General features: G+C 34.6%; 1 protein-coding gene across 1 annotated transcript in view; it reads left to right on the top strand.

Annotated features, from left to right (window-relative positions):
* Window positions 1-17,566, top strand: part of CCDC171 (coiled-coil domain containing 171) — a 256,342-nt gene that overhangs the window by 84,833 nt on the left and 153,943 nt on the right. The window contains exons 13-17 of the mRNA XM_025051395.1: window positions 9,554-9,660; window positions 11,388-11,477; window positions 12,510-12,710; window positions 15,280-15,447; window positions 16,982-17,170. Of these exons, the coding sequence (XP_024907163.1) occupies window positions 9,554-9,660; window positions 11,388-11,477; window positions 12,510-12,710; window positions 15,280-15,447; window positions 16,982-17,170 (755 nt within the window). The remainder of the gene's footprint in view (window positions 1-9,553; window positions 9,661-11,387; window positions 11,478-12,509; window positions 12,711-15,279; window positions 15,448-16,981; window positions 17,171-17,566) is intronic.

The raw sequence follows: 17,566 nt of genomic DNA, 5'->3' as shown, positions 1-17,566 counted from the left end.
TGAATTATATGTCCAGAGTTCACAGTAGTTGCCAGGTGTTCTGTTCTCTGTCTTCTTCAGATTTGGTGGTTCTCTGCATTAAGAGATCTTTCTGAAGTAAGAGTAACCCATCAGCTTATCTTCATTTAGCAAGCAGGTAAAGCAAAGCTTCAGTTAGTCCAAGACATTAAGGAATTTATTTACATAGACGATTTAACTTGATCTCACCAGTGATCAGTATGATAGTTTACATCTTCTTTCCTAATGCCTTCAGCACCTCCTGTTCCTCTTACTAACTAGTCTCTTTGCTTCCACCTTGCTCTCCTTTAGTCTGTTTTCTCTATAGCTACCAGAATGATCATTTGAAAACCTAAGTTAGAGCATGTCACTCCTTTGCTCTAAACCTTGGTGGGTTCTGCATTTCACTAAGAGTAGAAGCCAAAGTGCCAGCAATGGTGTGCAAGACCCTATAAGTCTGCCCTTATCCTTTTTCACCACTTTGATCTCACCTCCTGCTACTATCTGTCTCCCTCCCTCTGTTTGGACCACTCTGGCCTCCTGTTTCTTGAACACACTAAGGTGCTCTTGTCGTGGGGGCCTTTGTGCTGGCCATTCCTTCTACCCGGAAAGTTCTTTACCTTGATATATCTGCATAGCTCTCTTCCTTATCTTTCTTAAATCTATGCTTAAATCTCACCTTTTCCATGTAGCTTACCCAGTACCTATTCCCATGCTACTTGCTTCACTTGCCTATCTTCCTTTTCTGCTCTACTCTCCCCACCCCCTCCCACAGCACTTATTGTGGCCTAACATGCTGTATTGGTACAGTTATTATTATGTCTGTATTGTCAGGGTTCTTCACAGAAACAAACCAAATTGAGTATATATAGGTACATATAAGGAGCGATTTATTATAGGAATCATCTCACATAGTTATTAAGGCTGATAAATCCCATGATCTGTCTTCTGCAAGCTGAAGAACCAGGAATGCTGGCGGTATAATTCAGTCTGAGTCCAAAGCCCTGAGAACCTGGGGGCCACTGGTGTAAGTCCTGGAGTCTGAGTGCCCAAGAACCAAGAGCTCTGATGTCCAAGGAAGAGAATTTGCTCTTCTTTCACACTTTTGTTCTATTGGGGTGGGGGTGTTAGGGGAGCAATGGATTGGATGATGCCTACCCACATTGATGAGGGCAAGTCTTCTTTACTTAGTCTACTGATTCAAATGCTAATCTCTTCCAAAATATCCTCATGAATCCAGAAATAATGTTTTATCAGCTGTGTTAATGTCCCTTAGCCCAGTTAAGTTGACACATAAAAATTAACTATCATAGGTTAATTTTTATAGATGAGGGCAAGAGTTTTGTCTCTTTTATTTACTAATGTTTTTTTCAGCTGCTAGAACAATTCTTGGCACAAAGCAGGCACTCAATAAATATTTGTCTAATATGAATAAATAAAAGCATGAATGAAATAATATCAGGTTGAAGGCCTACATTGCATTTACATTTAAATTTTTTAGATCATAAAGATGGACATGGAGTCTCTTTGAAAATTATAGCAGCGCTTTGGGTAGCAATCTTTAAGGAGTCACCAGGAAGATTAACCTTCAGTGGAAAGGATATACAGTCTTACATGGGTCACAGAAATGTCACCTTGAGTGACTACTACATTAGACAAGATCAACTTAATTTAGTTGCTCAGGGACATTTAGTTTCTATTTGTACTTTCCACTGAAATTGAAGTACTACAACTGCTCATGTATCATTTCTTTTCTGGTAGAAATTCTTAGAGTAAGTAGGGTGTATCTGGGAAGAAATCTTTCACTACTTTGAACCTATGTAGTCTTTCTGCCTCAAATGTTTCTTCAAATACAGTTTCACCTCTGCCTGAGAGTGCTAGCAAACATAGAAAGTGACTTTTTCTTCATTAGGTTCATGAAAGAAAGGTTTTCTTGTTGCTCAGTCTTAGATCTTCCTCAGGGTGGTTGACTTTTGTGTTGACTGAGACAGAACTCTTCAACCTTCCTTAACCTTTCTTTCCATGAAGAAGCCATTTTTAATATTCCAGAGGTATTTTTCTTTCTACTGGAGAGGCTGAAGGACCCTAGGAAATAATAGTAACAGCATTTGGTGCCTTTAGGGATGTATATATCACACAGAAATTGGACAGTCTTAGAGACTGCTGTTAGGAAAAGCAAGACAAGAGATTGGACTTTTACTCTCCTCTCTCCCCCTTTTAATAAAGGATTATTGGCTCAATCTAGTATCTTCTCGAGAGTTTTAATTGTGCTTGTAAACCTCATGGCTGGTACATTTTAGCTAGAGATAATGAGTTACTGAGAAGCTGAAGATGCCTACAAGAGCAGCACACAGGTCTCTTTTGGTGTCATTTGCTAATTTCTTCTCTCTTACTTCTCCCAATTCACTGATGTTTACAAACCAAACTTGCCTTACTTCATCGTACTCATAGCTTCAGTTTGTAAACTCCAAGGGAATGACTTCACTAAGAGTACTCAACATTCTCTAATGGGATCACTAATTAATCACATGATTTTGGTGGCTGAAAAACCCAAGGTCTGCAGTTGGCAAACTAGAGACCCAGAAGAGCTGATGGTATAGTTCCAGTCCAACTCCAAAGGCCTGCGAACCAGCAGAGCTGATGGTGTGAGTTCCAGTCTGAGTCTGAGTCCAAAATCAGGAGAAGACTGATGTCCAGATTGAAAACAGTCAGAGAAAAAGAATTCTTTCTTACTTAGTCTTTTATTTTATTCAAGCCTTCAATGAATTGGATGAAGCCCACCCATGTTAAGGAGGGCAAAATGCTTTATTCAATCTATTGAATCAGATGTCAGTCCCATCCAGAAACATCCTTGTAGACACATCTAGAAATAATGTTTAACTAAAAATCTGGGCCATGGTCCAGTCAAGTTTACACACAAAATTATCCATCACATCCCCATTTCCCTCTCCCTCCAGCTTCTGATAACCACCATTCTACTTGCTGTTTCTATGAATTTGACTACTTTCGATATCTCATATAGTGGAATCATATAGTATTTATCTTTTTGTGATTGGTTTATTTTACTTAGCATAATGTCCTCAAGGTTCATCCATGTTGTAGCATATGACTGAATAATAAATCATAAAAAATGAATATTCTTTATTAAGGCTTAATAATATTCCATTGTATGGATATATCACATTTTGTTTATCCATTCATCCATTGATAGACATTTGGGTTGCTTCTACTCCTTGACTGTTGTGAATAATGCTGCTGTGAAGATGGATCAACAAATATCTTTTTAAGACCCTGCTTCAATTCTTTTGGATATATACCTAGAAGTGGGATTGCTGGTTTGTTAACTTTTATTACAGAACATGATTTACTAATAGGTGCCTTGTGGAATGTCCTGCATGCTAGTGATACTCTTTCTTACAACAAATGTTCCCTTGATAATCAAGACCAATTGTCCTTGGTACAGAAGAACCATTTTTGCTCTTTGGTTTCCTAGTATAAGGAGCCCAGAAATAACCAGGTGACATTCTAAGCTTCCATTTTAATGGAACCATTGTTTTGTTCCATGGTGGAAGCATTTCTCCCTTGGGAATTAAGATTTAGACCAATAGAGTACATAGTTTCTGGGATGGAAAACAGATATTTCACTTTGGGATTATTAGGTATTATAGTGAATTGAGCCATTCCCTTTTCCAAAATTTGATCCTAGCATCTGCGAATCCTGGCTATGGGAGAAACATACTTTATATTGATTGCAAACTCAGAATACATACTGTATCCTGGAGGATATTATCTATGTCTCACAAAGCATTACCATCTCTTCAACACCATGAATCTTCAAAAGGCTATTCTACTGTTCTATATGCCAGCTACTTCCAAGGGCTTAAAAACATAGGAAGACCAGTGAATTCTATGAAAATGAACCCATTTCCTTCATTTGCTATACAGTGAGTTCCCTGGTCAGAAGCAACACTATGTGGAATAAGTAATGTTGAACAAGGTATTTTAAAAATTCATGGATGATGATTTCCACATACATATTATGGTCAGGGAAGGAAAATCTATATCTAGAGTAATGTCTACCTTACTAAGAATAAAGCATTGCTCATTCCATGATGGAAGTGATGTATAATCAACTTGCCACAAGTGGCTGGCTGGTTCCCCTAGAGAATAGTGCCATCCAACAGGAGTTGTAATCCTATCAGTTTTGGTGAATGGAAGTTTGTGCTGCTGAGCTATGTGTTATCCATCCTTGCTGTCATGACTTTTTTTGTTGTAAGGACAGCAAAGGTGAGTAAGGACAAAGATTCCTCGGGAAAAGATGCTGGCTGACATTGCAGAATGCTTCATTTTGTTCTCCTGTTTACTGAGATACTGAAGTTGATCTGGACATAGTGACCATTTGAAGAGCACTGTCCACCATACATACTCCTGCTCAGACTACCTTGTTACCAATTTTCTAATTGTGTTCTTTTTGAGTCCCTGACTATTCAGCCAAACTGTTAGCTTCTACTCATAAATTAGTGTATATTTCTAGCTTTGGTCATCTCTCATTTCAGGCAAAATGACAATCAGGTCCATGTGCCTACTGGAAGGGTTTCACTTCACCACTGTCTTTCCGGGTCACCCTGAGTGGGGCTATAGTGCTGCAATTGTCTACTTTTAAGAAGTGTCAGCATATCATACAGAACTAGTTGTATACAAAGCCCATTTTTCCCCCACTAGCAAACTGATCATAGAGAACTTTCAATGGGTCTAGTGTGTGGATCAAGAGAGAGGAAGCAATGTAACAAGAATAGGGCCCATGGGAACCTGGACTGCTTGCTCATGCAACTTGCTTGTGCCTTCAGGATTTACGTGTATACATCATGTTCACTTGATGATAGGGTGCTGTCGTGCCTGCCCACATTTATGGCTTGGTGGATCAGAAGTTAATCATTTTATCATGGGGCAACTCATGACAAATTGGTGACCATGCTTGTAGTATCTGCTGAGGACTAGTAGCAAATTAAGTCTAAAGCTGATTTTCAGGAGAATAGTTATCTGTAGAGGAGGCTTTTTTGGTTCAAAAATCCTAAAAGTTTATGCTGTGATTCACTTATAAGGACCTGCCAAACTTGACCTGCTTGAACTCAAGCAGTCAGAATAATATCTTTCTGGAGAACTAGGTGGAACACACGATGTCTTCTGGAATGGAGAGTTGATCAAGATTTCTATAGACTAGATTATGACAGAGAGCTAGAGTTGATATAGCTCTGAAGTAGGGCAGTGAAGGTATATTGCTGGCCTTGCCATCTGAAAGGAGCTTTTGGTGGTTTTTACTAAGATGATGAAAGAAATAGCTTAATTCCAGTTGCCAGGAAATGTACTGCTATGCTCCAATAATGACACTACATCTTTAACTGCAGCTGAAATTGGAGTCACATGTGATTATGCTTATAGTAATTCACTGTCATTCTCTAAGATCCATCTGTATTCTGCACAAACCAGATAGGTGAGCTGAATGTTGATGTGGTTGGAATAACCACTCCTTTTATCTTTCAAGTCCTTAGCAGAGGCACTAAACTCTGTAGTTTCCTAAGGAATGTGGCATTACTTTTGATTTACTATTTTGGTAGCTAAAAGTTCTAGTGACTTCCACTTGCTTTTTTCCATTCGGTTTTTGTCTGTAAATTCCTCTCTTCATGGATTAATCGTTACGGACATTATACCAGTTTCTGCATTCGCCTTTTTTATCTATGCGTTCCAAACTGGGGAAATCACTATAAGGTGGGTTCAGGTACCTACTGGGTTCCCTGGAGATAGACCTTAGCCCAAACTCAGGTAATCACCTGACCTCTGTAAGCTCCTACCCTAACTAGTGAACTATAACAGCATTTTAAGTCTCCAGGAATTGGTCAGTTCAGATCCAGTGTATAGTTATCCCTGATAAGGGTGGTTAACTCCTCTTCCTCAGTGTATGATCACCCTGGAAAATGGTCAAATGTTTCGTTGAGGAAGGCAAGGAGGAAGATTGATAGTATTATCTTTTGATAATATGTTAGGGTTCCTACAAGGGACCCATCCTTTTTATTCAAGGGTACTGGGTCTGTGAACTAGCTCAGGTCGGTCTGAGAATTGATTGAAGGCCAAGACTCTCTTTTGTGTTGATTTAAATCTTAGTTCTGGTAATCAAACCTAAGATTTCTTACTTATACAAAATCAGGTAACACTTAAGTAGAATGCATATCTATTTCAGTCCTAGGAACCATGCTCCATTAGCCAATGCCAGTGATCTCCGTGGGTAAAACCATTTTGTTTATTGTTTTTACTTCACTGCTCATTATGATTTCTGTGTCCATTTTGTCATGAGAAGTTAAATGCTACCACTTGGCCTGTGTCACCCGAGATCCCATCGTCCTCACTGAATTTAGGGAACCTAGCTTCATGGCATCATTTTCCACTGTTATTCATGGTAGCTACATAGAGCTCGTCAAGGATGCTGGGGCCCCCCTCACCAATACATTTCCGAAACCTTGGTAAAGGAAGTGTTTTTTGGACTCTCCCAGGGAACAAGGTTAAGGGGTGGGCAAGCAGGACTTACATGATAAATACACTCCATATGTTAGAAAAGTTATGAGCCATTTCCCTTAAAAACTCTGGAATGTTTGCAAGATGATGTAGATGTTTGTTTATGATCTCGGTGAATAAGACGAGTTAATATACAGAATTTAGTCTCAGTTTGAAAAGTATAACTGCCTATGAAATATTTATATGTAATGCTTTTAAAATGAAAAAAAGGGATTTTCCTAGTCATGTGTATTAAATATTTGGATTTTCTCAGGTGAAAATAAAACCCATTTGAATGCTATTTTCTGTCTTATGATTCAATTAAAAATCAACATTAGACAAAAGGATTTTTTCCTAGTTCTGAGGATGAACACGACTACTCATATTCTATAACAGATTTTTTTTTTTTAGCCTTCTGTCTTATATTCTTTCTCCATTATTTCATAATAATTCTCTACTTTCGGAGTCTTGCAGGATACTGAAAAAGATAAGACATAGTTGAGAAGATAGAGGCAATAGACTCACCTCATTCATTACAACTTAGTGTTTTTATTGTGGAACTGTAGGTTCCTGAAGAAATAACACTAGCTTGAAAAACAGGTTTATTTGTGTCATGTAAAAATGCTTGTTTTTTGAGATTGTCTAAAGGGAAAAAACTTAGATTAGAGGGCTTGGAATCTTTTCTTATATCCTGCTCCCTACTGTGGGATAATAATTCAAAGAGAAGATTTGCCAGGGTATACTCAAAGTTGAAATGTACTTAAAAGTGAGAGAGATTGAAACAGCCAGAAAGATGTGAAAGTTTGGGCCAGTATCCATGTATAGAGACACACACACATAGGGAGAAGGACAGAGAAACTCAGAATATGTTGAATTGGTGTTATTGAAATATAGAGTGTTCAGATACATTCTGTTCTTCATTTAGACTTTGACCTTTGAAAAGCCATTTATGATCACTGCTCAAAAAATTTTTTTACTCTTTGTTATCTGTGAATTTTTAGACTTTCCTCTGATAAGATATCTTTAATACTCTATTTTTTTGGGGCTGCAATACAGTCATTAGAATAATATTAAGTTAAATTAAATCAGTCATGAAGGTCCTGGGTCCTCAGTGACCCTTTCTTTTTATTTGTAAGCATTTTGTCATATTAAGGGACCAGTAATTATATCTTTTTATACTGGACGTGGGTTGGACACAAAACATAATTTTACTTCAGCTGAACTTTATAAACAGAAACTAAACTTTATTTTATGTAGAATATAAGAATATGTATGAGTCAGTAAGGATAGGCATTTTGTCCCTTACCTCTCAATACTCATATTAAGATGATTTTATTCTTCTGAATTTCTAAAAGGAAGTTTTCTCCCTTATTGTAAAAGCCAGCAGATTTCCCGAGTGTCCTTGAATGATTTATTCATGGCCTACTTGTGTAGTAGCAAAAGAAAAGAATTATACATTACATTTTTTTAATCTTGTGCAAGAGAGCAATTTTAAAAATATATATTTGGTAAGACCTTTAATAAAATTTTTAATGAGTTGTCTTTCCAACTCATAGTCATTATAAAGAGAACTGTCTTCTCCATTATCACGGCTTAGAGCAGTATATTTTTTTCCCCTAGCTGGGATATAGATTGTTTCCATATTATTTTTGTTTTTTAAGTTAAATTTTCTTCTATTTAAGAAAATCTAGAGTATACCCATACTTAAGATAAGGTTTAAATTATATCTTGATGAATGTAATAAATTTATTAATAAAATTTTGTCTAAGATTAAAACACTAAATATCAATACTCTGAGATGAAAAAAGGTGGTCTTATCATTAAAAAATTTTCCCCCTTTTTTCTTTTTTTCCTTCTTTCTTTCTTTATTACTAATTTCTTCTCTATTTCCTCAAAGTTTCAACAGTTGGATACTTGAAGAATATATAAATGATTTTATGTAATTATTCGTTTACTATCTCTCCTCTTCTTTTTAGACTATTAATTCTTTGAGGACAGAGACTACAACAACTGCATTCACCTCCACGTGCCTAGTGTCTTGGATTAGTGCAGAGTAGGAATTCAGTAAATCAGTTGAATGAATGAGTCAGTAAATAATAATACTCATGTTATGAATGCTTCTTTTAAAAATTATCATTGTTGAAAATGTGTTTCTTGTCTGTTGAAATATTTTTATTGTAAAATGTGGGGAGAAATTATAATAGGAAAAAATATTTTTAATAAGAATATTTTTAAATTTGTTACTTTTTTTTAACAGTTAAAGAGTAGTACAATAATCAGTCAATTTAATATGGTTTTTGAAACTAAACTTTTCATTACTTTGGGTTAATATTTTGAACTACATTTTACCATGTAACCTTGATTAGCTCAACTAATTTATGGCCTGGCTGAATTAAAATAGTTTGAGGCCATGATACAGAAATACTTATATTTTTACAGTGAGTATCATTGTAATTGAAATGTCATATGGGCCTATGTAGATAATAGCATTTTCATTATTTACTTCAAAATGTAACTTGAGAATTTTAAGGATTGAAGAATATTTCCAAGAATAACAGAAAATTATGTGCTTTTGGATTCAGAAATTATTATTTAAGCAAAATAGGTCTGACTGATCAGAAACAAAGACCAAAGTAAGTGTACATAATTCCCCCAAACAATGTTAGTATAGACTGTTCATTTAATGGTTGAATAAAAGGTATGTACAAAACACCTGAGTTAGGAGATAGGAAAAAAGAGCTCACCACTGACTGTGGTGTAGGTCTTGGTAAGGTACAAAGTAGCTATAAGTTAAAACTTGATATATTATGAACTTAATCTGACCACTTTTTTAGAAAAGCTATTAATTTTTGGCTATACAGTGGTGTACTTTAGAGAGTAAGATTCTATTCAATGTTTCGTAGTGTCTTTTCAGCTCTATCCAATTGTAGTAATATCTCTGTTACTGTTTGATTAGCTTTTGTCTCCTTGTGACTTTAAGGGTATACTTTCATCCTATATTTTTCTTTAGGCATCCACAAGGACAAAGATAAACCTCCCAGCTTCTCTGTTGTCCTTGAGATTTTAAGGCGTACCTTGACAGATTACCAGAACAAGCTGGAAGATGCATCTAATGAGGTAACACTTGCACTGTTTGGTTCCACACATATAGCCTTCGGCCTACAACAGTACGTACCCCTTGCTTGTTATAAAGGTCAGAAAAATTGAGAATGTTGAATTGGCAACTTCACAGATACAAAAAAATAATAAATTGTCACTGTTCTTTAAGTGTGGCCTAAAGTCATGTCTCACTTATGTTTTTGTAACTACAATAACACTGTTATTTTCAAAGTTATAAAGACTGTCACTTCTTGAACTTCAAAATTTATTTATTTTATTTTAATGTAAAGCTCTACAAGTCATTTCAGTTAATATGTGTTGCAGTTAAATGTTAATGTGTTTTTATGAAATTTGGAATAGGCAGTGGAAGTTTAGATTTTGTCAATATTTTAGGTTTAGATTTCTATGAATTGTGGAAATCTTAATAAAAAAGAGATAAGTTAATTTTCATTCTCTAAAGGGAGTAGTAAAGTGTTGTTAGAAGTTTTTAAAAACAAATGTTCGTTTGAGATAGCTTGGAAGTTTTTAGTTTGCTAACTCAAAAAGCTCATGCTTTTACTTAATCATCTCGTGTAGGTTGATAATTTTTTTGGATATTAAAATATTTTGTGAATTTGTGCTTTAAAAATTGAAGTTTGCTTAGTTACATCTTGTCAAATTAGGGAATTGAAGTAATTACATTAAATACAATGAGTTAGCAAAACAACAAACAGATTATTTAAGAACAACTACATACCATGGAAGTTAGTGTTTATCCTTCTGTTTATCTGTTTATTTCATATAATACAATGAAACTTTTCACATTTCAAGGGGCTTATTTTACTTTTGTTTAAGAAGGTGAACAAAGAAGGAAAAGTGAATCTTATTAATACCATCTGTAATTATTCAGAAGGCATAAAAGAAAGTGAGCATGAAATAATTAAATTTCTATAAAGAACAAATACTGCTAAGTCTTTTCCCAGTGAGACAAGACAACCTGTGTTGTTAGTACTTTATGAAACTCTTTTGAGGCCTAGGTCTGGAAGCTGCAGGGTAACTAGGAACATATTACCCACAGCGAATTGTTATTTGGGAGGATGAATGTCACATGATCCTCAGCACAGTTGAAAAGTCGACTCAGCAGGCTTTGGCTTAGTAATGTGCTTTGTTGTGAACCAGTGCCAGAGACAGCAGTGGGGAGACCAAGGGGGTGGCTGCAAAGAAAGCAAAAAGAGCAGTCTGACAGAAAGAAGAATGAACTGTCAAAGAAAATAAATCACAAGCGGAGCAGGACCAACTGATGACCTGCCACAAGCCTTCCCAGTAGGACTGCATGTGACCGACCCTGAAGTTGTCATATGGAGTGAGAGACCAGTGAATACCCTCCTGATGTATAGAAAGAACAGTCTTCTGCTTTGTCCTTTTTTCTTTCCTTATAGATGCCACTGTTTCTGGCATTTTGGTCCGGCAGGATTTTAAGAATAAAGTTATGTTTGTTTACAGTACGAATAAAATCTTTTATCCAGACATGTAGTAAAAATACAATAACATCACTGACATTTTAAGCTTGAATGCTTTTTCTTTTTAGCTTTATGAGCTTGTGACAGAAATTACATAGTTAACCAAGAGAAATAATTTCTAAGGCTCTTAATTACTATTGAAAAATTTATATTAAGTAATTGCATAAAAAATACATTTAAAGATTAGCTTTCAAGTTACCTGTCCTTGAAAAATATAAAAAAGTTACTTATATTTTCTTTCATCAGCTAAACAGCATGAATGATGCTAAGGAAAAGGCATCTAATGAACTTGATTCTACCAAACAGAAGATAGACTCTCACACAAAAAATATAAAGGTATTATGATTTAAAATAACTCTTTTCTTTGTATTAAGAAACAAATATAATTTTTCAGGAAAACTTTTTAAGTAGAGATATCTGAAAACATACCTTCCTATTTCTTATTAAGTATGTTTGGATATAGTTTTAATTTTTTATTGATCAGAGTAACAAGAATGTTTTTTCATTAAAAAAATAAAATTTGATTAGATGTTGTTCTGGTTAATGGAAAAACTTATTTCCCAGATTTAATTATAATATCATAGGCTCAAAAAATGATTTAAGATTTAATACTCACCCTTCGATACATAGTAAACATAATTTACACAATCCCATCAGTATTCGAAGTCAGTTTTCATCATTTTAGGTGGAGATATTGTCTTTGGTGTGCTTAGCAATGGGCTAAGACTACACCTGGCTCAGGTCCAGGATAACAGTTTATTTTTTTCTGTTGGTTTTTATGTACTACATCTTTGCAAAACTATACTGAAGAAACTCTCTGAGTTTCTCAGTATTGTTGGATTTTTTGTGTGTGTGTGTGTGTATTGGATCATGTTAAATTTGTCATGGACATACTTCAATAGAATTTGTTAAGGTTAAGGAATAAATAGTTCAGCAGAATTTTATGCCACATATTTGAGATTTGTATTAGTATTTGGAATGTTACTGAGAAGTAAATGTTCTTATATTAAATCAAATGTAAGAGATTTATTTTTAGAATGTTATTTACATATATTAAAATTTTGTGAGCTACCAAGTTATTTCTTTAATAATGGGTTAAAGGAAAAGAGTTTTTTGGAATAAGCTATTTTATTAACATTTTATGTTTAAATGTTAAAACAACACATTTTCTAAGTTTTTGCCATAATATTATGCTTAGAAAATGCATTCAATAAAATACCTCATGTTTAGCATTATCATCAAATGCTTGCTTTTGCGATTCTTTTATGTTAAAGCTTTGGAAGTCTCCATTAAGTATTTTATATTTGTGTTCCCCACCCTTATGTTGGCCAGCCATCATGCAACCTCTTTTTTTGGTATCTCCAACAGGACCTTCAGGATAAACTGGCTGATGTCAGTAAAGAGTTAAGTCATTTACGCACTAAGTGTGCAGATAGAGAGGCTCTAATAAGCACATTGAAAGTGGAACTACAAAATGTGCTGCACTGTTGGGAGAAAGAAAAGGCGCGAGCAGCCCAATCTGAGTGTGAACTGCAGAAGCTTTCTCAGGCTTACCAGAAGGATGCCGAGGTATTACCTGAGACAAGAGACTGTCAGGAAAGGCCTTTCACAAATCTCAGTCTTATACATTTACATACATCAAGTGGCTATTTTTACTCTTATTTGATTTAATTCAAAAAATTGTTTGGAGCTGATGATTTTGAAGTATTCATGCCACCTGCAAAATCAGTCACTCATTTACTCTTGTGTCATCCTATTTTGTGAGAGAAGTAGTATAGATTAACCCTTCTATCACTTGTGCAACTAGTTTTCTCTATTTAGAACATCATATCTCAAGCAGCTGTGCTCCTAACAGTCCTTTCAAGGTTTGTCTGATTGCTAATGACAAAACTTTTTTTTTCAGTCATTCAGTAGCTTGGCATGGTAGAAACATTGTCTATTTTTTTTTTTTTTGTAATCAGAAGGAACTGGACTTAGATCCTGGAAATTCTATTTATGAATTGTGTGAATATGGACAACCCACATAGCTTAGTCTCTCCACATCGGAGTTACCTTATTTGCAAAACAGAAATATTTACTTTAATAGAGGGTCTTCTTACTCTTTATATCCAAATGTAGAATAATATAAATCCCTCAGAATTAAAACTTTATTTGGATGCCCTAGAGAGTTGTCTGTCCATTTTAATTTATTAATGACTTCTTAAAATATGATGACAAAACTTTAATATTCTGTATGAGCCTGTGTGAATGGAATTGTTATATTTTCTCTTATCCATGGAATATAGAACTAGTCTTGCTAGTGTGGAACTGGTTTATCTGAGCCGTCCTGCATATTGAGTTCATTACTCCAACAAATATGAACATGAATGCCAAGAGAGTAAAAAGGAAACATTCTTTCCCCTCTTCTTACAGTCTGGGATTTAAATTGTGTCCACATGAAGGGGCTGGAATTGTTCTACACATCAGATAATGATTAAAGTAAAGGAAACGAGAAGCCTGACTGTATTGTAAAGTCAGCATGTCTACAGCATTGTGGTTGGGTTCAACATGTGTGAATTGATTTTGGATCTTGAGATTCTCTTTTCATGCCAAATGGATGATTATCATGCATGGTTTATCACAGCCCAAGCAAAAAGGACATAATGGCGACACAATGAGTTATCCTGGAGGATGAACTCAAAGGCAAAATGTGGAGAGGGATGGTTTTAAGTGCCTGAATATTACATTTGGGTAGTTATATGTAATGATTTTTAAACATCTCAACCAATTGAAAATGCGAAAGACATCTTTAATTCTCAAAAAAGAGAAAGGCATATAGCATATTTATGAAGATTCTGATATCCTAACTCGTTTATGGTTTTAATTACATATTCATATTTTTATTTTTTAATTGTTATATTTGGAAAAAACTAAGCTGGCATATAGGGAGAATTAAAGATACACATTTTGATATATATCAGAAAACTTCCCCATAATTTCTAATTGCAAAACCTTTATATATGCTGTATTTAGTTTTTCTTATCTAGAAGGTTAGAATTTTTATTTTTTCCCTCTTAAAATTTCTCCTTTTAAAAAATTTCTTTTTCTGCTGATCTTTTAAAAAAATCTTAAGGGAACTTTTTTTTTTTATCTACATAAAATATTCATTTTGCAGGTTCATTTACTTTGTCTTGAGTTTCATTATTTGGGGCTTTATAGATGAAACACTTTATAAAGACAGCCATTTGGCATTTCTAGTAAGTAAACTCTCCTTGTGCGTTCAAGATGAGATCGACTTTTTACTGAATTCTATAGCATAGTGTTTCTAGGTCATTGAACAATGGATATTTCAGTTATTGCAATGGCATTATAATTTTAAAGAACTTTATTTTTATGTGTTTCTAATTAGATAGTTTTGAAAGTATATTTTGGACAGCAGTGTCCATTTTTTCCCCCATTACTTTGCAATATTTAAATACCTACAAATACCCACTGTGCCAAATACTATATGAACTTACAAGTGGGGAAAACAAATGAGCCCATCTTCTATATCTTTCATATCACTGTCTGCTTTGCCTAAGGGGCTTGGGATAGATTTCCTATAAGTGGTAAGTAAACTGGAGTCTCTGGAGGAGGAGGAAGAAAGCTGAGTAATTGTGTACCTGTAAAGTACAGATATTGGTATAACTTTTTCTTTGAAAGAGTTGAGTAACACTCTTCTCTCTATATTGGTTTTTGACTTAAAATAACGTTTTAGCAAATGTAAATATGAAATTATAGAATTACCATACTGATTTCTAGTTAGAAAAGCTTAGAAACAACTAGTTCAGATAGTTCATGTTAGAGCTGAGGAAGCTGAGGCCCAAACATGCACTTGCTCAGATCACATCCTCAATAGTAGCAGAGCTGGGGTAAAAACCCTGGTCTTCTGATTTCTAGACTTTAGATTTGGGTTTTGAATACCAAGTGTAAGCCATGCCCAGTTTCTATCTGATGCTTAATTATGAATGTAAAAAAAGGCACCAAATTGACAATATTCTGAGACTTGAGTATTTTAATTCCTTTCTAGGTTTTTGAAATACATTCTTTACCATGCGATTTTTGTTTTTTACTTCTTACACTGTTTATATACGGGAATTAATTATTTTTTTTTTCGCAGGAGAAGCTAACCTTTCTTCATACCTTGTATCAGCACTTGATAGCAGGCTGTGTGCTCATAAAACAACCAGAAGGCATGCTGGATAAATTCTCTTGGTCTGAGCTTTGTTCAGTCTTGCAGGAGAATGTTGATGCCCTGATCGCAGACCTTAACAGGGCTAATGAGAAGGTAACTGTCCTCAGGCACCAGATACCTCTATTAAATTCAGTGACATTTGTCCACATCACAGTATCATTAAGAGGGGCTGACATTCATCTTATTTCAAAAAGAATTTGGATGTTAATAATTCAATACCATTAATTATGGCTTGTCTACAACTCAGTTTGATGCCATTGCTGTGGGCATGTAAATGTGACTGAAGTCTGTATGAAGTCTCTAAGCTCCACCTTCTGTGCAGGACATGCTAATACTACTAGCCAGTATTAGCCACAGGGACCTAATTAAAAGAAAATAAATTAATCTTACTGATGAAGCAATTCAAAGAACTTAGTCATTTACATTAATAAACCAACTCTTTATGTTAGCATAAAATAGAAACAAGATACAGTTATTCAAAAACATAATCCTAAAATTCTTTGCTTAGGAAATAATGAGGTGTTACTTTAAAAGCACTTAAAAATTTTAAATTATGCTTATGACATTTCTTGAAATATAACAAACTGTATATTACCAAACCCATTCAGTGCTTTAGATTATAAGAAGTATATATTGTAGGAGAAAATGGTAGATGTTATTGTCACTTTATCATTCACAAGCCTGGGAAGTCTTTCAAAAAAAATTGAAAACCTTTTGGTTATAGAAAATTAAAATGGAAATGGCTTAGCAGGCCAACATATAACACCATTAAAGATATTGATTCTTATCTTGGGTCTATTGAACTGGTCAGCACTATGTTTATGTGGTTTAGTTTCCAGATCTTAGTTGCAACGACCTTTGCTCTTAAGGGGCATGAAAAGAAAAACTGTTCCCCGAAGTTTTTCTTTTTAATCTTGGCCCAATTTTAAGGTAAGGGAGATCATTTTACTTTGATCCAATTGGGAAACAACCATAGGCACTGAGAAGTAGGAGTGAGGAAATGAGAGAATAAATTTTGAGAGACATAGATGCTGTTTATGATTGTAAATGTGTTTATAATGGGTTTGAAAATTATTGATAATTAAAATGAGTCCATGTTTTTTAACCCTCTGAAATGGCATAATGTTTTAGTAGATTTTTATAGTTTAAAAATATCGTTAATTGTCATATATGTTAGATGATGAGGGTTTTCTTTCCAGTATTTTGAATGTGAAAAAATGGTTGGAAAATTCTGCTTTCTTATATGTACAATGTTCACAGATTTGTAAGTCTCATTTAAATACTTTTCTTTCCCATTAAGATATCTGAGTAATATGAGCTTTGGTCATAGAAATAAGAATATTCTTAATTTTTAAAGTAAAATTGGTTATAGAATGAGTAACTTTATTAGAGAAGAATAAAAGATTTCTCATCTAAGCATACAAGTGACACTAACATGATAACTGCTAACATGATAATTTGCCCTAACTAATTCCTGTTTTATGATTTCTTAATTTTCATTTTAACTTAAAATGTTTCTCTTAAGGAATAAAATGTAGTAGAAAATTTTAGATATTTTTTGCAAGAGGTGATACAAGGAAATGGTTTGTCAGCATATCTCATTCTCTGTTGCATTTTTTCCATTTAGATAAGTCATCTAGAGTATATCTGTAAAAACAAGTCTGATACTATGCGAGAGCTTCAGCAGACCCAGGAAGACACCTTCAACAAAGTGGCAGAGCAGATTAAAGCCCAGGAGAGCTGCTGGCACAAACAAAAGAAGGAGCTGGAGCTGCAGTATTCAGAGCTCCTCCTAGAGGTGCAGAAGAGGGCACAGGTATGCTCCTTCTACAAAGAGCTTTGAAAAATGAATGCTCAGTCTTTATTTCAAGTATTTTCTTTTAGTACTATTGCCAAGTCAGTTGAAAACTTCTTGAGAACCACATAGTACTTGTTAGGCACAAGTGATACATATACAAACACACAAATACATAAATGGATGTATGTTGTGTGTGCCTATGTGTTAAGGATTATCTTTCACTTAAGTTTGAAAACAGATGGGTTTCTGGTTAAAATATCTCAGGATGCATTGATCAATTAAAAGCTAAAATTGTATTTTCTTTATTTTAAAAATAAAAGGTTAAAGAGATATGGTAAAATATTTTCAGTTTAGTATAGGTATCCTCTTATCTAGTTTACTCCACTTGTAGAGGCTCCTATGTGAACCATCGTT

The sequence above is a fragment of the Pteropus alecto genome, unplaced genomic scaffold, assembly GCF_000325575.1.
Source record: "Pteropus alecto unplaced genomic scaffold, ASM32557v1 scaffold95, whole genome shotgun sequence".
NCBI lineage: Eukaryota > Metazoa > Chordata > Mammalia > Chiroptera > Pteropodidae > Pteropus > Pteropus alecto.
Note: the sequence above shows the minus strand (reverse complement) of the source record. Positions and strands in the feature narration are given on the sequence as shown.